Source organism: Cryptomeria japonica, chromosome 2 (assembly GCF_030272615.1).
Source record: "Cryptomeria japonica chromosome 2, Sugi_1.0, whole genome shotgun sequence".
In the NCBI taxonomy this organism is placed as follows: domain Eukaryota; kingdom Viridiplantae; phylum Streptophyta; class Pinopsida; order Cupressales; family Cupressaceae; genus Cryptomeria; species Cryptomeria japonica.
Window position 1 is genome coordinate 662,078,638 of NC_081406.1, and position 27,126 is coordinate 662,105,763.

The 27,126-nt window shown below is 39.9% G+C and overlaps 1 protein-coding gene across 4 annotated transcripts in view; it reads right to left on the reverse strand.

Annotated features, from left to right (window-relative positions):
- The window catches only part of LOC131061481 (G-protein coupled receptor 1), a 117,990-nt gene that overhangs the window by 58,560 nt on the left and 32,304 nt on the right, over positions 1 to 27,126 (reverse strand). For all 4 annotated transcript variants that reach the window (XM_057995204.2, XM_057995181.2, XM_057995195.2 and 1 more), the window contains one exon: positions 22,105 to 22,136. In XM_057995204.2, the coding sequence (XP_057851187.2) occupies positions 22,105 to 22,136 (32 nt within the window). The remainder of the gene's footprint in view (positions 1 to 22,104; positions 22,137 to 27,126) is intronic.

A 27,126-nucleotide genomic window follows, 5' to 3' on the forward strand; every position in this document is an offset into this window, starting at 1 on the left:
GAAGGGGCTGGCTTGCCGCCCAGCATTGTACTTGCTTTATAATTTTCACCAGATCAGTGAGCTAACGAACCCCTTATCACCATATGCTCTCACTTTCCCACATTGGGCACTTGGTGATCAGAAAGTGGAAGGGTTACAATTTCAGCAAGCATTGAGATTATATTTTCTAACCTTAACGGGTTACGTGTTTGTTTGTAATTCTTATTGTGCTAAAAAACAAAAAAACATTATCCGGGATATTACAAATATGCAGTGACTGGTTATGTGTTTATGTTAGATAGTGATGGAAGTTGAAAGACAAAGCATCTAATAAAGCCGATCTCCAATTGTTTTATTATGGCTGACTCCCATACAAGCCAGAGATCATCATAAGCAACACGTAATCAAAAATAGTTTCAAAAAGGTGCAATGAAGATAAAACTACCTAACAGATGCATTCGATCTATTAAGTGGTTTAATTATGTTAAGGTGAAGGTGGTTTTACTAGAAAGAAGTAATATGACTCTTCAGTTTTAAAAGACAAGTCTCTTTCGATATATATATATATATATATATATATATATATAGAGAGAGAGAGAGAGAGAGAGAGAGAGAGAGAGAGAGGTTGAAGGTGGAAGTGCAAGGGTGTGTATGGTATGTGATTCCAATAACAACAAAACATATGCACCAAATGTCATTAATAAGGAGATAGATTGCAGACTTAGTGAACGAGGAGTATGAGAACATTATTTCAGATCTAACGAGGAGCATGAATTCATAGCAGATTTTGAAGAAGAAATTATGACAGATTTATGAAGAGAATATAGCAGATTTGGGGAAAATATCATAAAAGATTTGTGGAAGACAATATAGCAGAGTTGTGGAAGAGATTTGTAGTAATCTATCATCCATTGATTTAGTAACATTAGTAAGGTGGAAACTTGAATGAGGGGTCGGTGCCTCTAGTGGGCAAGTGCTCACGAATTAGAACGAGGGGTTTGTGCCTCTAGTGAGAAAGTTTCTCACAAACAGAATGAGGGGTTGGTGCCTCTAGTGGGTTGATACCTACGATTTTGTAAAAGAAGTTTTCTATATTGAAGGAAGCTATTTTACCATGGTTTTCTCCCGTAAGGGCTTCCACATATATATCTTGTGTTCTACTTGTGTTACATGGTAATTAAATTTCATGCAATGTTTATAAGAAATGAATATGCTTTGGGATTAAGTTATGTGCTTTATAAGAAATCAACCACTAAAATTAACAAAGGTTGACCCTATTCAACCTAAAAGATGCACTCACCTCCTACTGGGCAACAATTATAGTTTGCAGCTCTATCAAAATTGTGTTTCACTATTCCAGCCTCAAGAGGCTTCCAAAAACACTTAGGAGGAGGAAGAGTATTCTGCACCTTGCAGCCTTTGAATAACCAACGCAATCTATTCGACAATTTACTCATGGGTTTCTCCACTTCATAAAATCACACAATCTTCTTTGTCAAAGCCCCAAAAATCCACTTAGGTGTGTTAAGGTTCTTGGTCTTGGCCAACTCATTATGGCTTCAATCTTCTCCTCATCAACGTTGACCCCTTGAGCACTAATTTTGTGTCCTAGGTATAAGATTTCTTACATCCCAAATTCACACTTAGATAGTTTAGCAAATAAAGATTGTTGCTCGAGTATCTCCAATACTTCGTCTGTATCTTAAATGTTCCTCCTAAGTTCTACTATAGATTAAAATATCATCAGAGAAGACTAAGAGGAATTTCCTTAGTTGTTTCCTACAAATGTGGTTCATACATGATTGGAAGGTGGCAAGAGCATTTGTTAGGCCAAACGGTAAGACAAGAAATTAAAGTGTCCAAAGGGGCATCTAAAGGTTGTTTTAGGGGCATCTTCCTTTCTTACCCTAATTTAATGGCACCCAAAACGTAGATCAATTTTTGAGAAGTACACTACTCCATGAAGTTCGTTGATTAACTCATCAACCCGAGGGATGGGGTATCGGTTTTTTATGGTCTTTTTGTTAAGTGCTCTATAGTCAATGCACATTCTCAAGGTGCCATCCTTCTTTTTTGCTAGCACAACTGAGAAGGCAAAAGGGCTAGAGCTAGGGTGGATATGTCCCATCTCCCAAAACTCCTTTATGGCTTTCTCAATTTCTTCCTTTTCATGGATGGCGGTAGGGTATGGTAATAACAAGTTTTACCCCTTCCTCCAATTCAATGGTGTGCCCAAAGCCTCTTTTCGGAGGAAGACCCAGAGGAATGTGTTGATGAGGAAGTTTGTACATTCTAACAATGCAGAATAAAATATACCGAGTATATCCTATCCTCTCTTGAATAAGGAAATCTCATATGTTGTAGAGCTTGATCAAATGAGACAACCTCAAGGTTTCGAATGTCAGGTCTCAACTGTACTTGGGAAAACTCAATGAAATGATGTGTTTGTTGGCATTTTTGATGATTATGTTGTGATTGTCATTGATGGACACACACTTGCATTGAGATCACTTTTATATATATGAGTTAAAGCTCAACCGGAATTTGTTCCAACCGGTATGATGTATTATAGTCTTTAGACTATCGGTGTTTTGCAGAATGTGTTTACCGGTTTGAAGCGGTATGTTGACCCCAAGCGGTTCGAGGATCTCAAGCAGTACGAGGGATCAAAGCGGCAAAACACATATTTCCCAATCTTCATTTTTGTCAAACCGGCAACCAGTATTTTGTGTAAATCGGTATTTTGTATGAACCAGTAATACTCTGTGATGAGTTACCAACCGGCATTTTGTGATGAGTTACCATCCATTGATTGTTTAACGGTGCCGACACTCTGGCGGTGCTTTTTGTGTCGTGTTACCAAGTATGTCTAGATTCATTGAACCTAGGAAATTGGATTGCAAACCTATTGGACCGACATGAAATCAGATTCCTTTATAAGGACATCATGTCTAGGGTTTTAGGTTGTTGCTAGGGTTTAAGGTGGTTGATGAGTTTTTGTAAATGCGATCTCAACTGAGAAGATCAAGTCTGTGAGGTGTAACAGAGTAAGAGTTATTGAAGACTGAAGTAATGCTGAAATGCATTAGCTATGAGCCATAGTGGATCTAATCAAGCACCTGTGCCATTTGCTAGATCATTCACTTGTTGATTACTTACATCTTTGACAAGTTTGAAACCCTTGATAGGGTAGGCTCAGAGAAGCCTTTGTAAAATCCTCTAACAAGGTGGTTCACATCTGTGGATCTAAAATCCTCTAGCAAGGTAGTCTTTGATCGGACTTATCTCCTAACAGAGATTGAGATTCCTAACAGGATCTGTTCTGGTAAAGAACATTGTATGACCTTAACCGGTCTGGTTTCTATTCTGCAGATAGTTACTTGTGAGTTTCATCTCACCGTGGTTTTTCCCATTTGGGTTTCCACGTCAAATATCTTGTGTTATAGTGTTATTGCTCCTGTGGGTGAATGTCTTATTTGCATTTTGGTTTGCATGTGTGTTAACCGGTTTGTTTGTTAAACTGTTCTACCGATTTATCACTAGACTGTTTAAGTGTTTAAATATAGTGTTTTTCGGTATACTAATTCACCCCCCCCCTCTTAGTATTCATCAATTGGTATCAGAGCCAATCTTTCTATAAGTCTAACCACTTGGAAAGAGATATGGGGGAATACACTGTGAGGGAACTTACTCACTGGCTCACTCAGTTTGAGCAAGCCTATGATGAACTCATGGTAAAATATAAGGCCTCTCAGGCAAAAAGGAGAGAACATGCTGAAAAACTGATGGAGCTATCTGAAAATAGTTCTTCTGATGAAGCGGATATGGAAGCCCTAATTCAAGAAGTAGAAAAGCTAAATGAATCAAATTCCAACCTGAGAAAGGAGTTGGAGGGACTGACTATCCAAATGTGTCAAGAGCTTGAGAACCGGAGGAAAACTGAAGATCTGGTTAAAGACAAATATCATGAGATCTCCAAGTTGAAGCAAGAGATCAGTGCACTTACTGCTCACCTTCATGAGAGCAGAATGGAAAAAGAAGAAGTACAAGGTGAATTGAACATAGCCATCTCTGAGAATGCAAACTTGATGGAGACAAATGCTGCTATTTCCAAAGAACTCTCTGAGTCCAAGGAAATACTTGCTAAGTTCAACAAGAGTATTGTTAAGCTAGAGAAAAAACTTCAATCGGCCAAACCTGTCAAAAATACTGATGGACTTGGTTACTCTGGTCATGAGCAAGGTGAGACCTCTAGTGCAAATGTTGAAGCATCGAAGAAGCAACCGACATTCAAAGATAAAGGTAAGCAAAAGTTTAAACCTGTTTGCTTTAGCTGTCTTAAAGAAGAAGATACTGCCAATGCGTGTAGGAGCAAAGCCTACAATAATTTTCCTAACTTTATAAACAATATACCTAGATCCAATAAGTTCAATGGTAATTGTTATGCATGTAACAAGTTTGGGCATAGAGCATCTGAATGCAGGTCTGTTATGAACAACACTAGAAGATATCCTTAGAGGACTCAAGGAGTTGGTTTGAAACCTTTTGTGAACCGGAATCACAACCGGTTTAATGCCTTTAGTCATCAGTCAGGAAGCGGTGGCTATCAACCGGCAACCGGATGGAGAGCAAACTATTGGATTTGCCATGGTCATGGTCACACTACGGGAACATGCAGAAGGATGAATGGAAACATGAATAATGGACCCTGGAGAGCACCTAGAATGATTTGCTATCATTGCAACAAACTGGGTCATTCGGCAAGATTCTGCAGCAGTAGAAAGAGTATATCAGATGATATACCAGTCACTCCGGAAGGAAAAATTGATGTTGAAACCGTTCAAGCAGATATGAACAAAACCTGGAAAAAGAAACCAGCAATGTTGCATGAAGAACCAGTTTCTGCACCTAGTGTGGAAATCACAAAACCGGCAAACTAAGCATCAAAAAAGCTTAGGGAGAACAAACGGCGAAATGTTTCGAACCCCCAGTTTACACCGGTAAAAGACCTTAACCGGTATGTGATACCTGTCATTTGGCAGAAGACCGGAAACGATAAAAGGCAAATTAGGGTTTACGCCCTAATGGTGGACCATTAATTACGGTAGGTGAGGAATATGCTTAAAAGGAATTTTCAAATCATTTCTCACTATCATTTTTCGAGCAAAGAAGTTTTTCAAGTGCAGAGAGAAGAAAACGTGATTTGTGTTGCGATTCAAAGAAATTTAAAAACCCTGAAGAAGAGGCAGAAGCAAATTGCAAACAGTCAAGAGAAGAACTCAAAGCGGTGATTCTGCAACCGACGAAGTGTGAGGCGAAGTAGAATCTGCAAGCCCTAAATTCTCGATTTCCGAAAGGTATTTCTCGAGTTTTTTGTTTTTATCATGGCTTACGCATCTCATGCTAGCTCTAGTGTACTTGTCGATTCTGTGAAGTTCATTCAACGCAAGTCCAAATACAATGCCCTGTCACAAGTACCTGCTGGCGTAATAGTGGAAGAAGGCATTTCTGATTATATAGATTGTAAAATTGAAGACCTAGGGTCTCTTGCAATCCATTCTCAGCTAGGTCTATTATGTGGGAAGGATAAAAAGATCAAACCGGAGTATAACATCTTGGAGAAGAAGAAGCTTCATAATGCGGTCTACTTCCTAGAGGATTTCATAGATGACCACATTCGAATCATTCTGAGCAAAGTTCATGGTGACAAGATGTATCTTGAGAGAACACATGATATCACACCGCAAGCTATTCATGTCGTCACCGGTTTCTGCAACGTCGGTGAAGTGCCAGCCCTGAGAAAGGTCATCAAGACCGAAATAACCAAGCTCACCGGTTCAGTGAGCGACTCACGAGGAATGACTGCCAATTCCATCAAGGATGACCTGGTGAAATATGTGTGCATGGTGATAGGATACCAGACATTCCATGCCAGCAGAATCAACTCTGTATCTACTGCAGCGGTAAATGCCGCTTACCGGATGATCAAGGAAGATGCATCGTTTGATCTGTGCACCTGCATGCAGAGACAACTCTTGTTAAATCTCAAATCAATCAAACAGGATAATGCATTGAAACTGACATTTGGACAACTACTGGTAGGATTATTCTTCTACTTCCAAGGTTATTTCCTAGGAGTTGGAGATATTCAGTGGTCTGCTGACCAACCGGTTACCAAGCAGATCAAAGAAAGCCTGCAAGCAGTTGGAACCAATTACCCTGAAGTTTTGAACAAGTACTTTGATGAGTTCAGAAGCAAGATGAGCCTAAGGATGAGGATATCCAGTGACATTGTCAAGAAATACGAAGAAGACATCTGCTTTATCATCAAAGTGGATGAATGCATAATGGAGGCCGTTGAGCCCAGACAGGAAGAAGTGGAGCCTATGGGCTATGAGGTGATGTATGATATGCTAGATGGGTATGCCTCTACCCTACTTGCCTCACCGCTTGATCCAAAGGCAAAGAGAACCGACACCTACCTAGAAAGGGTGACACCAGTTAAAGAACCCTCTGCAAAGAAAGGGAAGGTAGTACCTTCAGCATCGGCACCGGTTACTCCATCAAGCCCCAAAGTTACCAAGCGGTCACCTGCAAAGAAGAAACTGGAAGCGGCACCTGCCAAAGTCTTCGAGAGGAAGAGGAAGACAAAGACCAATTCACCGGACTCAGAAGAAACTATGTCTGAAGAAAAACCCAAGAAGACAAGACAAACAAGGAAAAAGACAAAGAATGAACTGGCATCATCTGCACTGGTAAATATTGATATTTCTTCCTACAAACCTTTGACACATTGTCAAAGAACAATTAAAAATATTAGGAGAAAGTTGTTAAATGATTTGGTAGATCATTTTGATGATTTTAATGATGAAGAAAAGAAAGAAGTTGAGCAAGAAATTATTAAGTATTTGTGTGCTAATGACCGGTCGCCCTCAGAAATTAGATCTGAGACACCGGATTCTTTGTATAAATCTTTAGACAATAAATGGCACATTGCCATAGAAAAGGAACAGGAAATAAGGGAGAAAGTTTTTGCCCAACACTTTCCCGACCTGTCCAATTCTGAGTTGTTTGAAGTCATCAATCAAAATAAAGGACTCTTCTTCACTAGAAGAAGAAGACTCTGGTTATTGGAAGGAAGAATTGATGATGTTGAAAAGGACACTCATCTGCATATGACAACTGCTGTACATACTCATAAAGTGCTTCAAGACATCAAGAAGGCTGAGCAAGAACCGGCAATAACAAAATCGGATGAAGTGTTTGATAATGAAGGAAACCCGGTTACTGAACCTATAGACACTATTGATGTCGATGCTCTGGATGTAGAGGATGTTGCTCAGGGTACACCATCAGAAGCAACAGGACAGGAGAAGCAGGCTGAACAGGTAGAAAAGCAAAAGGAAGCAGAGGACAAAAAGGAGGAAGCAAAGAAGCAAGCTGAGAAGAAGAAAAAGGAAGAAGATGAGGAGAAACGGAAAGAGGAGGAAAAGAGAAAAGAGGATGAGAAGAAAAGAAAAGAAGAGGAAGAAGAGAAAAAGAAACAAGAAGATGCAAAGAAGAAGAAAGAAGAAGAGGATAAGGAAGAGGAGAAGAGAAAGGAAGTAGAGAAGAAGAAGGAAGAGGAAGAAAAGGAAGAGGAGAAGCAGAAGGAAGTGGAGAAGAAGAAAGTAGAGGAGGATAAGGAAGAGGAGAAGAGAAAGGAAGCGGAGAAGAAGAAAGTAGAGGAGGATAAGGAAGAGGAGAAGAGAAAAGAAGCGGAGAAGAAAAAAGCAGAGGAGGTTAAGGAAGAGGAGAAGAGAAAAGAAGCGAAGAAGAAGAAAGCAGAGGAGGATAAGGAAGAGGAGCGGCAAAAAGAAGGAAGAAGAAAAAGAAGGAAGAAGAGAAAGCAGAAGCGGCAAAAAGCACGCAGATGGAGACTCCAAAGGCAATCGGTAGTCAAACCAAACCGGCTGACCTCACCAGTCCTATTGACCTCCAGTTTGCAAGTGAAATGGAGTTGCTACAGAGCATCAAGGTTGCTTAAGAACGCCTTGAAGTAATAAGGAGGAAAAAGGAGCAAGATGTGATCCAAGTTGCGGTGGACACTCTTACTGGTTTGATACCCGATACAAACCTCCCCAATACTGATTCATCACTGGCACAATTGAAGCTCCTATGCACAGTAGTGGGTGATCAGGTGCAGAGCCTAGAAGAGGTAGCAGAGGCAAATGCCAAGAAAGAGCATCAAAAGGCTCCGAACATTGCCCTGGTGAAAAAGCTAAATGAGCTCCGGTCCGATCTGCAAAAAGCTCAAAAAGATATAAAGAATGCTCTGGATGGGGGGAATCTACTACTTAGTATGATTTGCCAACCCCATCTCTTCTGTGATGATGTGCTTGTACAGAAGCAAAAGCTACAATCTGACTTGCACTTATACATGAGCACCTTCAAGTCGCCATACGACTCCTTTACAGCTTATGGGCAAACCGTTCACCGGTTTCATATCTAGTCTACAAGAATAGAGCTTGAGATTAGCAACCGGTCACGAGATTTGCAGGAACTACAACTGGTTCTACTCCCACGCCTGCAAATACTTCAGAAATGCTATCTCAATCTGGATGCCTTAATGGTGACTCAAGAGATGAGCACAATAGACGCCATGGAAGAACAGGTCTCCCAGATGCAGACAGAGAAAGAAGTAGCCACCTCCCTACTTGAGTCCTGGTCCTTATCTATGAAACAATTTTTGCAAGACTTTAAATCAGTTTTTGACAAGTTTTATTCTTTATTGTCATAAACTCTTATTATTTGAATACCAAATGAAAACAAGGGTTGTTCAGCTATACTTTGTCATTGTTAGCAAAGGGGAAGAAGTATTCTGGTACTTTAAATTTTGATGTATGCTCTGTATATCTTCATGTCTATCTCTGTATGCAAATAGTTATACATTGTATTGTTAAGCAAAAGGGATAGTGTATATGCTTAGGGGGAGCAATTTTGCTTATGGCATGATTTTGTTGTAAAACACTTAGAAGTCAAAATTTTCTTTTCCTAAGTGTTGCCATCAATGCCAAAGGGGGAGATTGTTGGCATTTTTGATGATTATGTTGTGATTGTCATTGATGGACACACACTTGCATTGAGATCACTTTTATATGTATGATTTAAAGCTCAATCGGAATTTGTTCCAACCGGTATGATGTATTATAGTCTTTAGACTATCGGTGTTTTGCAGAATGTGTTTACCGGTCTGAAGCGGTATGTTGACCCCAAGCGGTTCGAGGATCTCAAGCGGTACGAGGGATCAAAGCGGCAAAACACATATTTCCCAGTCTTCATTTTTGTCAAACCGGCAACCGGTATTTTGTGTAAACCGGTAATACTCTGTGATGAGTTACCATCCACTGATTGTTTGACGGTGCCGACACTCTGGTGGTGCTTTTTGTGTCGTGTTACCAAGTATGTCTAGATTCATTGAACCTAGGAAATTGGATTACAAACCTATTGGACCGACATGAAATCAGATTCCTTTATAAGGACATCATGTCTAGGGTTTAGGTTGTTGCTAGGATTTAAGGTGGTTGATGAGTTTTTGTAAATGCGATCTTAACTGAGAAGATCAAGTTTGTGAGGTGTAACAGAGTAAGAGTTACTAAAGACTGAAGTAATGCTGAAATGCATTAGCTATGAGCCATAGTGGATCTAATCAAGCACTTGCGCCATTTGCTAGATCATTCACTTGTTGATTACTTACATCTTTGACAAGTTTGAAACCCTTGACCGAGTAGACTCAGAGAAGCCTTTGTAAAATCCTCTAACAAGGTGGTTCACATCTGTGGATCTAAAATCCTCTAGCAAGGTAGTCTTTGATTGGACTTATCTCCTAACAGAGATTGAGATTCCTAACAGGATCTGTTCTGGTTAAGAACATTGTATGACCTTAATCGGTTTGGTTTCTATTCTGCAGATAGTTACTTGTGAGTTTCATCTCACCGTGGTTTTTCCCATTTGGGTTTCCACGTCAAATATCTTGTGTTATGGTGTTATTGCTCCTGTGCGTGAATGTCTTATTTGCATTTTGGTTTGCATGTGTGTTAACCGGTTTGTCTGTTAAATTGTTCTACCGGTTTATCACCAGACTGTTTAAGTGTTTAAATACAGTGTTTTTCGGTATACTAATTCACTCCCCCCCTCTTAGTATTCATCAGTGTTTTGCTAGTAATCACAAAGGGACTTATGCATCTAACAAGTTAGTTTGCATCTGATATGCCGATCTAAGCAATGCTTTTCTTCTCAAACTAGTTAAAACAAAGTCAAAAGGATAGGATCAAAGAAACTACACTAACACCTAGGGACAATGATAGTAATGATTGATGTTGCAGATAGAAAGATTCCTCACATAAACTGATTTTTGCTTAACCAGAGATAACTCACAACGCCACAAAAATAGTGCAATCTCCAAAAGAATATGAAGGATTTTCAAACTATGAACATTCATTCAAATAGCCAATACTAGCGCGAATCAAATAAACATCCACAATTGATCTAACAATAGTAGTAGGCTCAGACTAACCATGCACAGGAACTTACAATCAGCAAATTCCCAATGCTATGAACCACAAATCTATCAGATATCTTTACATTTCACCACCAAAATCATTGAACTTCAACTAATATTGATGAAAGGAACCATGCAAACAAGATAAGACAACTAGTAAAACACCATACTTCAATGCTTTATTCATTTGTTTCAACTACTGGTACAACAATTCTTGTTCAGCAACTCCTGCTCTACACTAAATCTAATTATCTACAATGAGAGAGGCATTGGCCTTTTATAGATATTACAATTTGGATGAATGGCCAGGATTAAATCCTTTCAATGGCCCAAATCTGCCTTCTAGAAGCTCTAAGAACTTTATCTAATGGTTTCAACCATTTCTAATCACTTTCTAACTACTTTCCAACTACTCCACTACAAGACGAAATTTAGATGTTTCCCAATACAAGACAAAATAACAACTTTTTGTCACAAAAAGATGAAATTGTGAACTAGATAAATAACTAACTTTTGGCTTTTATTGTATTGCATTAAATAAAGCCCAGCAGTTGTTATTTTTACAATAAATTAATTCGTTTTACAATAAATCATATTCCAACTCGTATTGCATTAAATAAAGCCCAACAGTTGTTATTTTTACAATAAATTAATTCATTTTACAAAAAAATAATATTCCAACTCATATCTAATTGTCATCTCTCTGTTACTATGTGTTTCCTGTACCATTGCTCTGGAATCAGTCACTGCTTTCTAGAATTCTGAAAATGACATCCTCTGGACTATGATAGCGATCTCAATACTTCATCTCCCGCTCTGCAACACACTTTATGTTTGTTGACATCTCTAGATTTTAGAGAATTCTTCATTTCTATGAGCATGTTACTCTCAATCTTCTTCAGAAAGACATCATCTTCTGGATTTTGATCTTGTGTTTCCCTATTTCATCTTGATAATCATGTAGTACTTTTGGAAATGTTATCTGGAAAGCTTCAAGTCATTTTCCTCTCGAATGACCATCTCCCTTGGTTTTTATTCAAACTGCTTCCTCACTTTGACTGCATCTTTAATCTGTCCTCCAGATTCTTCATCTCCAGGCTCTCTTCTAATGGCATTAATCTGCAAGGACAAGTAGCCTTATTATTATTATTAATCTAAGGAGTCTTACGATTAGTACTTCAAGCGCTGTCATATGATGCAAAGATCATTATCAGTATCAAGGCATCATTCCCTTAATTCCTTTTGAGCACATGTTATGAGACTGCATCCAATGCTCATTATTTACTCTTTAAAGGGTCTCACTTTGATGGATATTTAGACTTTGGAAAGTTTTTAGACATCTTAGCATTTTCAATCATCCAAAAAAACCTATTAGGGTCTCCACTCCCAAACCCCCACTAGTTATTGAGTATGAATTATGAAATTTCAAATATTAAGTGTTTAAAGATCATATGACATGTAATGTTTGAATTATGACAAATTGATAGTCAAATTAGGCTTGATTTTGTTTCTTCCCAAGGGGAAAAATGTTGTTTGTAAGCATTGGATCATGTTTTGTCCTCAAGCATTCACCATTAATGCAAGACATTACATATCATGGGGAGGGGAGGGAGGGACACATAGTCTCTCCTTTTCTCTCTTGTGAAACTATTGATTCTATTCTTGTGATGGATCTAATCCTTGGGGGATCCCGAATTTTCCATCCATCACATTCATATGTTTGTTTGCATCTTTCTCTCTTTTAAAGAGGAGTTTTGTCCCATTGGGTTTTCTTCTACTCTCCAATTGTGAGAGCTTGCATTTGTACATGGGTACCTAACATGGCCTAGTAGTCGAGACCCATCATCATCTTTATATCATTTGCATTTGTTCATCATTCTCCCTAAGTTGCACATGGGAGGTGCTGGTGTAAATGGGAGTATTTCCCATCCAATTTCCCCCTTTGTCATATGAACAAGGCAAATTATCTAGCTAGTTATTAGTTGGGTGCTACTCACACATGTTAAGTTTACTTTAGGTGTTAGGAATCTTCATAGAAGTCTCTAGTACACATGTGATCTTATACCCTAGCTATCATGTGATAAAGGATTAAAACACTTGTCATCATGCTAGTTAGTCCTTTCTCTCAACCTTGCCTATATAAGCAAGGCATCATATGTACTAGTAATCTTTGATCAACAGATCTGATTCATTGTGCACCATAATCAAGCAATATTTAGCTCTAGCTACTCTCTTATAAAAGGTAATCTTTAGTATTGTAGATGATCTTGGGAGCATGAATCCATTGGTTGTTGGCATACCCAGGAGTTGGATGCCGAGCGGGCAGCGCAGGTGGCTATCGAGGACAAATTGGCTAGGGAGACAGTATCATTTGAGTAGCAGTTGGTGGAGGCTGAGACTGAAACGCGTGTTTTGCAAACAAGTTTGGTTTAGGCATAGGAGGATTGTGATGTCAAAGGAAGCACTAATGGTGAAATCCACACTTAAGCATAGGATGGTAGCAGAAAAGGGTTTTTAAGCGAGGACGCAGCAGGTGTATACGTTTCGGGCTCGACTAGCATCAGCAGTTCTGTTTCATGTCATCTCTATTTTGTAGTAAGTCGTCCGGAGACGACTTCTTTTCTTTTTGGGGGGATGATGTTGGCGGCAATATTGTACACGGAAATAAAACTAGTTAATTAAGTTGTAATTGTGTTGGTTAGTTGGCAGCCGAGGGGTGGTAGTTGCAGTGCAACGGTTGGCGCTCGCACCCCCTCGGCATCTTTATATACTTCGGAATGTAACTTGTAAAGGAGACACTTATGAATGGAATAACATCTATTATCTATGGCATTATTATTCTGCATTACGTGTTTTATCTGTGTGCTTTAAGTTATTCACCCGAGAGGGTAAACATTTGGCGTCGTTGCCTAGACGTACTCGGGAACGGAAGATGTGGATGGCGCACGGACGCGATGGGCCTACCCGTTGGTGAGATGAACCCAGAGGCCGACGATGCTCACACGGAACAATCGGCGAAGGGGAAATTGAACCCTGTAATAATCCCGGCACAATGTTGAGATAAATTGTGGCCGAAAGGAAAAATAATAAAAGTTTTTTTTTTAGTACATGGCGTGTGCTTGCTATGTACGGAAGTGATTTATGCCCAATATATTAAATAAAGATAGAAATAAAAAAGCAGAAACGGATGAGTGGGAGGCTGCGCAATGGGCCTTGATTCTGGAGCAGCAAGTAGAACGTAGACGAAGGCTGAGGCAACTTGCCGAAGGACGACCTGCCGAAGGGTGGCCCGAGGGGAACCAAGGAGGTGTCACGAAGGGTGCAGAAGCCGACGGAAATTTCTACGTGTCGCCAGAACATAGTAGGGTGCGGAGCCATGAAGAGTTTCTAGAGGAAACAAGGTTAAGGAGAGATCTAGTCGAAGAGACCCGGGATCGGTTCAGAAACTTATCCCTTACACCACAAAGTGAGGATCACTGAAGGGAGCCAAGAGTAGGCGCGGGTGACAACGAAGGGGAGGATAACCGTATGGTAGGTGCCACACTCGGCAGGTAAAACACCGTACCTCCAGTCACCCACGCAGGACACACCACTGGCACTGGAGGAACCGGAGGGAGCGACGCAGGGGCACAGACACAGCCACAGCCACAGCCACCTCCAGGAAGACAACCCCCATCGATGGGGAGTAAATAGAAACTGCCGAAGTTCAATGGCGACGAGAAGGAAGATCTCGTCCGCCATTGTCGAACGTGCGAAACCATATGGTCAGCGAACGGTGTTACTGACCAAAACAAATGGGTAACACAGTTCCCAACAACTTTAAGGGGAGTGGCCATAGACTGGTACTCAAACATGGATAAGGCCAAAGTCGGCACATGGCCCGACCCGAAGAAGGAGTTTGGGATAGAGTTCCGCCTCTTGAGAGATGACAACGAAATAGTCACTGAGATCTATGGAACGAAGTAGAACAAGAACGAGACTGTCCGAGCCTATAGTCGGCGGCTGAAGGAACTATTGGGAAAAATGGAGAGTCAACCAGTAGATGGGTTGAAAAAGCGATCGTTCGTGGAGGGACTAAAGCATTCCCTCCGAAAGAAGATGAAAATCGTTCCACCTACATTGTACGAAGACGCATACAATAGAGCGATGGATCTCGAGAGCGAGACCAAGACCAAGACATCGAAGAAAAAGAAGAAGAAGGATAGCTCGTCCGAGGAGGATGACTCGTCACAGGAAAGCAACAGCGACAGCGAGGCTACCAAACGGGTGCAAGCGCTTTGGAAAGACATGGAGCGAATGAGGAGGGAATTCAAAACAATGAGAAGCACCAGTCGGACCGAAGGGGACATATGGTGCACTGAGTGCAAAGAGGAGGGGCACACAAAGGGTACTTGCCCGAAGAAGGCATTCTGCGAGATTTGCCAAGTGATGGGACACTCCACCAAGGAGTGCCCATACAACATGAAAACCCGGAATATGCAAATGAACCAAGTGTTGTTCACGGAGCAGGCCACAACATCCGCTCCAGCGGGTACGGCCCAGCAAACCAACACAACGGCATCATCTGGAGGTTACCGGGACAACAGACGCGGCGGCAGAAGGAATAGCAACAATAACAATAATGGAAGCCGTATCCAGTATGACGCCAAGGGCCGGCCAATTATCCAATGTAGGGCCTGTAATCAGTGGGGGCACTTCGCCCGTGATTGCACGAAGGAAGCCACCCCTCAGCACCTCTACCAATGGTGTGGGCCAGGCGACCATGAGGATGCAAATTGCCCACAGGTAGGGGTTAATCTCCTCAACATTGAGAAGGCTGAGAAGACTGGTGAGAAAGAAGTACTGGCGATCACCCGCGCCCAGACGAAAAAAGCCACTTATCCCGACCCCCGTACGAAGAAGGAGAGATTACGGGAGGCAAAGGCCAATATTGAACGTGAGATGATGACCGAACGACGGGACAACGAGGTGGCGAGTACATCATCCCATACGGAAGCGGAAAATAACATCATTGGGCAAGTACTGCAGATGGAAGTACCTATATGGGTAAAGGACCTTGTAGGAACAATGCCACAGTTAAGAACCGTCGTTTTTAGTTCCATACAAACCACTGCGCAGGCACCTTTGCATGCCACACGGGTGGAAGTTCCGGTCAGCCCCTCGGCTGACCCAATGTTGTCGGCCTTAAATAGTGGTCGGCATCCTGCTGTAATAGAGATGGGAATTCTCGGGGCTATCCTCAAAGACACCATCGTGGACGGAGGATTGGGGGTGAATGTACTGCCAGAGGATACGTGGAAGAAGCTGGGGAAGCCAATAGTATGGCCACCCACGTTCAACTTGGTAGGTGCAGACCAACACGGCATCAAGCCACTCGGCACCCTGATGGCCCAGCCGGTCACCATCGGCACGCAACCTTTCATACTAGATTTTGTGGTAATCCCACTCATGAAGAAGGGGTACGATGCCATCTTAGGCAGAGGGTGGCTGGTTATAGCAAAGGTGAACCACGACTGGAAAAAGAACACCCTTTCTATGAGAAAGGGGGGCGGAAGTACACCATTGATCTGAGGACCCAGGTTGTTGACGAGGAACTGGCATCATCTTCGGAATCGGAGGATGAAGGAAAAGGTGACCAGAGGGATGAAGGACGAGGCTGCAGGGAGCCCAACGACGAAGGGATTCTCAAACTAGGAGAGTGCTCCGAGGATGAGACAGGGTCATTGAACGGGCTCTTCCATTGGCAGATGGAGGATTATGAAATGTTCCAGAGCTACAGGCTCAAAGTAGAGGAACCAGAGCAAGTAATAGAGGAGGTGTACCTGCCAGAATACAGAGAATATTGGAAGGGAGACGCCCCAAACCTCGGTGACGTAGATAATCCCAAGATCAATTGTGTCGGCAACGATTGGAACCCTGTGTGGAAGGCCACAGCCTTCAAAATCTTTATTATTCTTCTTCTTCTTATGTACGGGAAGGAGACCGGGAAGGAGACCGTGGTCCCTGTAGAATTTGTGGTTCCATGTCTTGGGATGGCCACTGAAAATAGACTTGCCACCAACGGGTCCAAATTGAAACCCTACCACACAAAGCACGCAGGGGGCCCAAGAGGCCGGACAGACACCCAAAAGCCCGGAGGGGGACCCGAGAGGATGGAAGGGGACTCGAGAAGCTGGGCAGGCAACTCAAGAGGCACAGGACCACAGCAGGAGACTCTCGGGCGAGGAAAACCGAGAAGGATGAAGGGCGATCCCAGAGGCATGGGACCCGAGCCGAAGACTCTCGACAATTAGATTTAAAAAAAAAACCGTACGACCGTATGGGTCCGTACGACAGTTGACCGTACGACTAAAAAAATGGCAAAGTGCACCGTACGGTGGGGCCACGCATCCACCGTGGGGTGGGACCGTGTGCCCACCGTACGGTGGCACCGTGTGTCCACCGCGTGGTGGCACCGCGGGGTCACCATACGGTGGGCACACGGTACCACCGCACGATGTGCACCATGCGGTGGTACCGTGTGCCCACTGTACGGTGGCACCGTGTGTCCATCACGTGGTGGCACCACGGGGTCACCATGCGGTGGCTATTTTAACCCGCACAATCGAAGAGGCGAACAGAGGAAAATAAATAAAAGAAGGAAACAACGCGGAGGAAGGAGATTGCACACACCCGCACGCCAAGTACACCGCACAAACAAACACAGCCGTACGGTGGAGGGATATTGACCGCACAGGAAGTGTCCGTACGCTGGAGGTGTGTCCGTACGGTAAGGAGGTTGTTGACCGTACGAGGAGGTTGTATGGCCGGGGTGCCATCAGGGACATTATGGTGAAACAAAAAAAAAACGATGACGACCAGATTGAAAAATTATTCGATGACATCTGGAGCCAAGACACTGAAAATATTAGAGTGGAGAAGAAGGGTTTTGACATCATAAAATATCACAAAAATGATGCGCGCCATGGACTTCCGTGTGGTTCTGAAGGTTGTAAATTGGTGTTGGCGAAGCGCACCTGGGGCGCTGCCCCTGGACCCCATGAGGGGCACTACCCCTCGACCCCGCGAGGGCGCTGCCCCCAGACCCCAGTTTATTTTTGAGCTACAGTACGCTTGTTGGAGTTGGACGGAGGGCATTAGAGATGTCACGGTAAGTGTTGTGGTTGTCCCGACCTATGAGACAGAAGCCTGCAGCTAAGCATTGGCGGGGAAGCCATAAGTCGTAGAGGGAGATGGATTTGGAGGTTGCGAACAAACAGAGTTTGAGGGAAGGCATTGCAGGTCCGCGCAGTTGTATGACACTAGGGAGTTATTCAATTATTAGCCTTTGGGGAGTGTGATGGAGGATTTGAGGTGTCTCCTAGCCTTTGTGCCAACGGGTTGTGGCCACCTCCAGGCAGGAATGGTACGCTTTGAGGAACTTGGAGTATGTCTCGGTTGGACGTGCGGTTGCCTTGGTGGATGCACAGAGGGCTCGAGAGGAGCTGACCACCAGGTTGGAGGCAGGAGTAGCGTGAGACTTAGCTCAGCGTACCTAGGAGTTGGATGCCGAGCGGGCAGCGCAGGTGGCTATCGAGGACAAATTGGCTAGGGAGACAGTATCATTTGACTAGCAGTTGGTGGAGGCTGAGACTGAAACGCGTGTTTTGCAGACAAGTTTGGTTTAGGCACAGGAGGATTGTGATGTCAAAGGAAGCACTGATGGTGAAATCCGCACTTGAGCATAGGATGGTAGCAGAGAAGGGTTTTTAAGCGAGGACGCAGCAGGTTCATAAGTTTCGGGCTCGACTGGCATCAGCAGTTCTGTTTCATGTCATCTCTGATTCTCTATTTTGTATTAAGTCATCCGGAGACGACTTCTTTTCTTTTGGGGGGGATGATGTTGGCGGCAATATTGTACACGGAAATAAAACTAGTTAATTAAGTTGTAATTGTGTTGGTTAGTTGGCAGCCGAGGGGTGGTAGTTGCGGTGCGATGGTTGGCGCTCGCACCCCCTCGGCATCTTTATATACTTCGGAATGTAACTTGTAAAGGAGACACTTATGAATGGAATAACATCTGATATCTATGGCATTATTATTCTGCATTACGTGTTTTATCTGTGTGCTTTAAGTTATTCACCCGAGAGGGTAAACATTGGTGACTCTAACATATGGACAAAAATAAATTTCAATAATTGTAATTGGATTAAATTTTTCATTCAAAGTATGAGAAAAGCAAGCCAACCCTTAGAGCTTATAAGTAAGAGTTAAATAGAATTATCTTCCAAATTTTATAAAGCTTTCAATATTCAAAATTAAAATAGCTGTGTAAGTGCTTGAATAGGCATTAAAATGTAATGTCATCGATGGAAAAGAATCTAACAAAGCAATGTGTCCTGTGTGGGGAATTCGAAGACGATATTCCTTATCAGATAGTTTGGATAGTTCATGGCATATCCTTTGTTTTTGAGGCAATACTGCCCGTCTCTTTTATTCAAATCCATTCATTTTACTAAGAATCTATATGTCAAATATTCTTAATGAATAATGCTAACTTCCATATTCCAAGGCATAATCTGTATATGGCAGGTAGCACCAATCTTACTTCAATACCCAATAGCAGCTGCAAAACTCATTTTTTGTTTTTGTAGAAAAAATATTGCATGTGTTCAGATGCTTCTGAATTGAAATCAAAAGATGACTTTCTTTCTCACTGCCCTACCAAATTAATCCCATCTTACATTTTAATTTGACCTCTAGATGAATAATATAGTTTGTAAAATAGGATTGATGCAAGATTAACTGCAAAAACAAAAGGAAAGTTGTACTGGTATTGATTAAAGAAGGTGGAAAATAGGCTTTGAAGTTTGAAATCAATTAAAATTTAACATGACATAGTCAAGTGCCTGTTATAGATAAAGTCTAATGGAAACAAAACTACATGCTTAAAATTTCACCCTTCAACTTAAAATTTTAATGTAGATGGAATCTGGAAGTAAATACTCTGATGTGTATGAGGATATGTTTGACATTAAGGCAATAAGAGAGACTAATACATGTGAATAAGAGAAATGTATCAACCAATGTAAATGAAAAACATGGAAGAGGTGTTGAACAAAGAGATTCTTACTTGTGGGGAAGTTGTTGATGCAATGATCCAACTTTTGACTAGAGTTCAACATCAGAAGATTTGATGACTTTAGTTGAATCTTTGGAAGGGAAGAGGTAGCTTAACAGTTCAGGTAGGTGCTTTTACCTATGCCTTTGGCATTGGGCTTCAGTAAATCCTCAACTTCAAGTCTTCAAGTCATGCATTGTTGCATTCATTAGGCAAGATACTTCTTTGCCTGTTCCGACAAGGGAATTGGAAAGATATAGGCAGGTCACCTGCAATTCACAAGGGAAGAGATGGTTCAGGGATTGTTTTCTTAGAAATGACCTAAGGATTAAGGTATAAATTAAGGTACCAAGCTTCAATTCAAAACTAAAAAAATGGCGACTTTGCTGGCTGGCCTTTCCCCAGTGGTAAAACAATGAAATTTTGCTTCACCATGGCCAATGATGCCAGCTAGAGAGGGATCTTAGAGGGGCAACTAGATGAAGTTTAGGAATCAGAGTATGTTACTATGATGTCAATAGGTTTTTGGGTATAAGAATAATGGAAACTAAGGCATGCTAAGGATACCTAATTAATGATAACGTGTCATGGGTGCTCTAACCAAGTCCACCTCAATCCCAATGCATATCAATGATGAAAATTGGGAGATGTGAAGTCCAACAAATCCCTTGGCAAAAGCAATGCTAGCAATACATTTTTAGAATGTATGCAGCTTATCGTCTAGGTAAAAGTTAAAAACAGATAACTACCAAAATCTCCTTACTGATATGTGAACTTTTAAAGTAACTTCATTTTTGATTGATAATTGTGCATCTTTAGATGAAATGCCTTGTGTCTGTGGGCGAAGCTCTTGGATTTACTTCCAGATTCCATCTACATTAAAATTTTAAGTTGAAGGGTGAAATTTTAAGCATGTAGTTTTGTTTCCATTAGACTTTATCTATAACAGGCACTTGACTATGCTCATGTTAAATTTTAATTGATTTCAAACTTCAAAGCCTATTTTCCACCTTCTTTAATCTATACCAGTACAACTTTCCTTTTGTTTTTGCAGTTAATCTTGCATCAATCCTATTTTACAAACTATATTATTCATCTAGAGGTCAAATTAAAATGTAAGATGGGATTAATTTGGTAGGGCAGTGAGAAAGAAAGTCATCTTTTGATTTCAATTCAGAAGCATCTGAACACATGCAATATTTTTTCTACAAAAACAAAAAATGAGTTCTGCAGCTGCTATTGGGTATTGAAGTAAGATTGGTGCTACCTGCCATATACAGATTATGCCTTGGAATATGGAAGTTAGCATTATTCATTAAGAATATTTGACATATAGATTCTTAGTAAAATGAATGGATTTGAATAAAAGAGACGGGCAGTATTGCCTCAAAAACAAAGGATATGCCATGAACTATCCAAACTATCTGATAAGGAATATCGTCTTCGAATTCCCCACACAGGACACATTGCTTTGTTAGATTCTTTTCCATCGATGACATTACATTTTAATGCCTATTCAAGCACTTACACAGCTATTTTAATTTTGAATATTGAAAGCTTTATAAAATTTGGAAGATAATTCTATTTAACTCTTACTTATAAGCTCTAAGGGTTGGCTTGCTTTTCTCATACTATGAATGAAAAATTTAATCCAATTACAATTATTGAAATTTATTTTTGTCCATATGTTAGAGTCACCAATGTTTACCCTCTCGGGTGAATAACTTAAAGCACACAGATAAAACACGTAATGCAGAATAATAATGCCATAGATATCAGATGTTATTCCATTCATAAGTGTCTCCTTTACAAGTTACATTCCGAAGTATATAAAGATGCCGAGGGGGTGTTATTCCATTATCACACCATTTGCTTTGCACGTTGTCTTCGTTTACTTTATTGCATTCATTAATGTCCATATACACTGTATAGTCGCTTCCTTCTCAATACCTTTCTTGATGACTTTAAGTGTCCATTGCAAGAGACCCTCTACCTTTTCTACTTCCTGCCTACTTGGTACCTTCCTTGATGCCTTTAAGTGTCCAATACAAGAAGCCGTTTACCTTTTCCTATTTAGAGGTTGATTTAGTAGAGTCAATATCTTAGTCCATACAAAAGTCTTCAAAAAATAGAAGCAAACCTTATCTAGAAATGTTTTCAGTTCAGTCTACAAGAACTCATTGAAAAAATAGCATTGTCAACATTTATGTTAAAATATAAATTGTAAAAGAATCTGAAAATTGTTTCTCAGCAAAATTACAAATTTGTGAAAGTCCATCTTTGATTTTGATTCATATTTATGCTTCCACACTTACATTTTACAGCACATTAAAAAATATTGCTTTGGTATGCTTACTTTAACTTTCCTTGACAAATAATCATATTACATTTTATTGGTGTTTTAAACCAGAGAGTTATAGATTGGTGATCAAATCATTTGGAAAAGCAGGTTATGCATGCAGAACTTGTCACAATCATGACTTACCCAAGGATGTTGAAGAAGCTGTAGAACATATCCTGCATATTAAGACATGCCTATGTTAGTACAAAAGATTGTAAATTTGACAAGACAATCTAACTAAATTTTGCAGAGAACAAAAAGTTCCAAACAAAGAAAGCCATTGGCAGCTTAATAGCACGACAAATTTTCTCAAAGTATGAATTGTGATCATGAAAAGTAAAGAGTTCCTTGATGCAATTACAGATCCCGTATTTAGTATTGATGATTAGGTCCTTGTTTTATAAATTAAACCATATTAATTATTTCAGAACTTAAGCTACATGGTCACACCCGTTTACAAGCATACAGTGAAGCATTTCTAAGAAATAAGACCACACAAATATTATAACATAGTATGACAAGGTTATGATCTTCATTTAAAATATTATATCATAAAATATGTTGTGCAAAGGTAGACAACATGCTCTTCCCTTGAGATTTTTGTGTTCCCAAAAGATGCATGTATGAAAATGCTAACTATTGTATGAAATGAAAAAACATTTGAAAACCAATGAGTTGGTTTGCTTCTTTCAGGACTTCTAGAAGATGAGGGAGACAGGGAAGAAGCTCAATCTTTGTTGCTTTCAACTTTCCAAAGTATCATTTGTGTGAGCTATGTTTACTCCTTTATTAAGATTAATCCTTGCATGAATGAAAATAAATAACAAATAGATGGTATGAGTTTTCCACAGTCAAAAAGTTTTTTGGATTAAACTGTGTTTTTTTTCAATCGATGTTTTGGATCACACTCAGTGATCCATCATCAGGACGAGGAAAAATGAAATAGGAACGCAGATAAATCCTTATACAGGGTGTAGTTGCAGATAAATGAAATTGTCTTTAATTTTTTTTTATTTTTAATTTATTATTCCTCTCCCTCTGCAACTATACCCTTTATAAGGATTTATCTGCATTCCTATTTCATTTTTCCTCTTCCTGATAATGAATCACTGAGTGTGATTCAAAACATCGATTGAAAAAAAGCACACAGTTTAATGCAGAATTTTTTTTGCAATAGATAACAAAGCATACCAGATAGAGTAAAAGAAATATATCTTTATTCGCATGAAGTTCTTACACAGAAGTAGAACAAAGATGATCAACCAAGGATCCAACTACTTTCCCTGACTATGAAAAATCTACTTAAAGAACCCAACGATTGCAAAGCAAAACACAACCATCAACAACTACTAATAATTGCCTCTTAACAACTATTCACAAGCCAACAAACAAATAAAACATAGTTGGATGCAAATAACTTAACAAATCAATACAAAGTCATTTTATGCTAGACACATCATTCCCCCAAAAGAAGAAAATTTGAAATCCTAGCCAACAAGTAGAGAACGAAACAATAGCTAAGTCACAATAGGGAAGGTATTCCAAACTCATGATGGCACTCTAAAGATAGAAGGGCCTTCAAGCTAATGATTCCCTTGTGCAATCAAAACAACTTGATTATAACCTGAACATTCCATAACAAGTGAGCATTTCACAATGAAATGTGGACAAAGATCCTAAAGCTACTGAAACTCTAGCACTGGAACTTTAAATCAGCACTGCTTCTTCAACTAGAAGTAGAAATGAAAACTTATGAAGTATACACTAATCAGCCTCACATTGAGAATGCAATGTGTCATACAAAGAATGTACCCACCAGCAGCCATACAACTAGATGTACCATGATGGAGGACTATACAAACAAGTAGTGTATAAATGTGTACTTGACTACAAAAATAGCCTTCACCATGCTGAATATTGTACCTAGGCAGTACTTCTAAGTTCTAACATTGCAAATATATATAGCCATTAAGAAAATCTTATTCAATACTCCCATATGACATGAATGTGCCTCCTCCTACCTCACTAGCCTATGGGAATGATTCCTTATTTCTACCAAATTCAAAGTCTGACGAAGAGAATAATACAAAAGGTTGAACAAATGCAACAGAAGATTTTAGCTATTGTTTCAACAGTAGAATAGGAAGTACCAAACTGTACAGCAGCAGCAATAGATGATTGATCACATTGTATAATGATTGAACGAATGCTAGAGGGTCATATAACAGAATAATACCAAGGGTCATGCAACAAAAGCATGTGCAGTCCATGTAGTAAAATACAAATCTGATGAGGAGAGTAAAAAAAATGAGGATTGAGTGCTGAGTATGGCTTAAGAAAAATATATCATCACTGCTTTTAAAAACTCCATAGATTGTGCAATAGAAAATCCTTCTGCAGAACGTATGAGAAATCTGTGAACAAGGCATACAACAAACGGACTGTTTGTATGATGGTCAACAAAGGACGTATAGTGGGATGCAACAATCATACAATAGATTTTTGTAAGATTGTCCCCAATTTAATATTTTTCATAGTTTGCCATACAATAGAAAAGTAAGGAACTTGATTATTATTAATTTTAATTTTCTCCTTTCAATAATATTCCTTCTAATGTTTTCCTCTTTCAAGTATGTTGTAGTAAGAAACCACTAAAGAGGCCATACACTAAAAACTTGATAAAGAGACCATTCAGTGAGAACTTTCTAAAGAGGCAACAATTAGAAACTGCCAAAGATGTTGCATTGTGAGAACTGAGAAATTGCAGAAGCAAATGTTTGGTAGGACCGTGCCAAAGTAGCCATTTGATGGGACCCTGCTAAAGTGACCATACAATAGGAACTTCCCAAAGCAGCCATATGGTAAGAATTAAATATTTTTGCTATTGCATTATGTTTATTTCCCTTTCCTACTTAAATACTTTTCTTTCTGACCCACTATATGATAATTTTCCCTTTATGGTTATTTTCCTTTTAAGTACACTCAATCATCTTTGCACTTTGATGTCATGTCAAAATATATAACATGAATAGGGTCCCTTGTAACATTTGCTAGACAAAAGTATTCATTGGCTCCTAATTGAATATCATTTTAATTTCATTAACATGAGCCATACCTTCATTAATTTCCTAATTTCATATTTATAGCTTCTAACCTTTGAGAATAAACTGGGGATTCCAAACCATGTACTTCTTTCGATGCACATGAACTATTCAACTTTTTCAAATCATTTGCCCAGGTTTTCCTCATTAAAAGGTTGTTTGACATTTCATAATCCTTATTCCTTTCATTAATCTTTGTAGCTTCAATAAAATTGAAGTTCAACGAAGATACTTCAGTCCTCCACTTGCTAGCGAAATAGGCTCTGAAGAGATTTTATTTCATCTTTTGAACACAACTGCGATTTCAAAACTCCTTTGATGTTCAGCTCCATGGAACTTTAATCATGCTTCTCTATTCACTCTCCTCTAAAGAATCTGATGAATCCAAAGAATCTGAGGAAGTTGCTTCCTCACTTATTACTTGATTTTTCAAATCAATTATACATCAACAACTTTTTCTTTTCAATGCACATTATGTCATTCTTCCAATCGTGGTCAACTTTGGCTGCTACCAACCCCAACCCAACAATACATAATATGCTTTCTTCCATAATGAGATGACAACGAAGTTGAGTAGAACTGCTTGAGTTCCAAAGGTTACCTTTTGCCTCATGAAGATTTCAAGCATCTTGGTTCCTTGTCGAACCACTCTTACCAACTGGAAATTTGGTGGCCACTAATCATGCTTCTTTGTCCACTCTTCTCTAAAGTCAAGAATCTGATGAAACCAAGGAATCTAAGGAAGTTGCTTCCTCACTTATTTTATTCTTTCAGTTGTGCTTGGCATTGGTTGCTACCAACCAACCCCAATCCAACAATGCATCATATGCTTTCTTCCATAACAAGATGACAGTGAAATTAAGTAGAAATGCTTGAGTTCCGAAGGTTAACTCTTACCAACTGGAAATTTGGTGGCCACTAATCATGCTTCTTTGTCCACTCTTCTCTAAAGTCAAGAATCTGATGAAACCAAGGAATCTAAGGAAGTTGCTTCCTCACTTATTTTATTCTTTCAGTTGTGCTTGGCATTGGTTGCTACCAACCAACCCCAATCCAACAATGCATCATATGCTTTCTTCCATAACAAGATGACAGTGAAATTAAGTAGAAATGCTTGAGTTCCAAAGGTTAACTTTTGCCCCACGAAGATTCCAAACACAATGATTCTTTGTTGATCTGCTCCTACCAATTGGAAAGTTAGCAGCCAAATAGTCAACTTACCTAGACTTCGCCAAGTGCCTTTTTGAAGTACATTCATACCAAACTTTCCATCAATATTGTGTTAAACACCACATGCACCACCAATAGTTTCTTTTTCATGTTAACCATCAGTATTAACTATTATGAGATCAATCACTTAGTTTCCCAACAATGGACGTACGATTATGAGGTCTTCATTATTTCCAAATTCTAAATAGGCAATGGCATGGACTGTCTCATCCCTCTAAGTTCTAGCATTTCTAAGTTTGGAAATACTTTGTAATAAATCCACTACTTTAATTGGTATGGTTGTTTGACATACTTGCCTTTCAATAACTTTATCAAATTGCAATTGATTTATTACCACACTTGCATGTGCATTTGGTGGCAACACTCATTATCCATAGCATTCTCCATCTCAACTCTTTCTTCACCGAGTCTCTTTTTCAATATGTGGGTGTAGGTACACAACCTTCTTTGCTTTAGCTCAAGTAACAACCAATACTTCATTATGTCTCTCTACATCAATTATATTGATGCTCACCTTTTGCTTCAAATAGCCAAATCATCATGATCTCCAAGTTTGCACCATTTACAAAGTAGTTGTAATGTCCCCTTTTTGTGCCTTCTTAAGCATCAGTTATTTTCAGAGGTTAGCCTATTATCAATGGCCCTTATAGGCTCTCCAGTTTAGGGGACCCTCTTGGGGGTGATTTAGGGTGGGTTGTTTATTTTAGTACTCTCCATATCAAAGATTCAGTTATTTGGTGGTTTTCCTTCTAGAGGTCTTTCAAGCTTCGTTTGTACATACTATTTTTAGTGTCTTGAAAATTTGGTCCCATAACATTTATAGTAAGTCATCTAT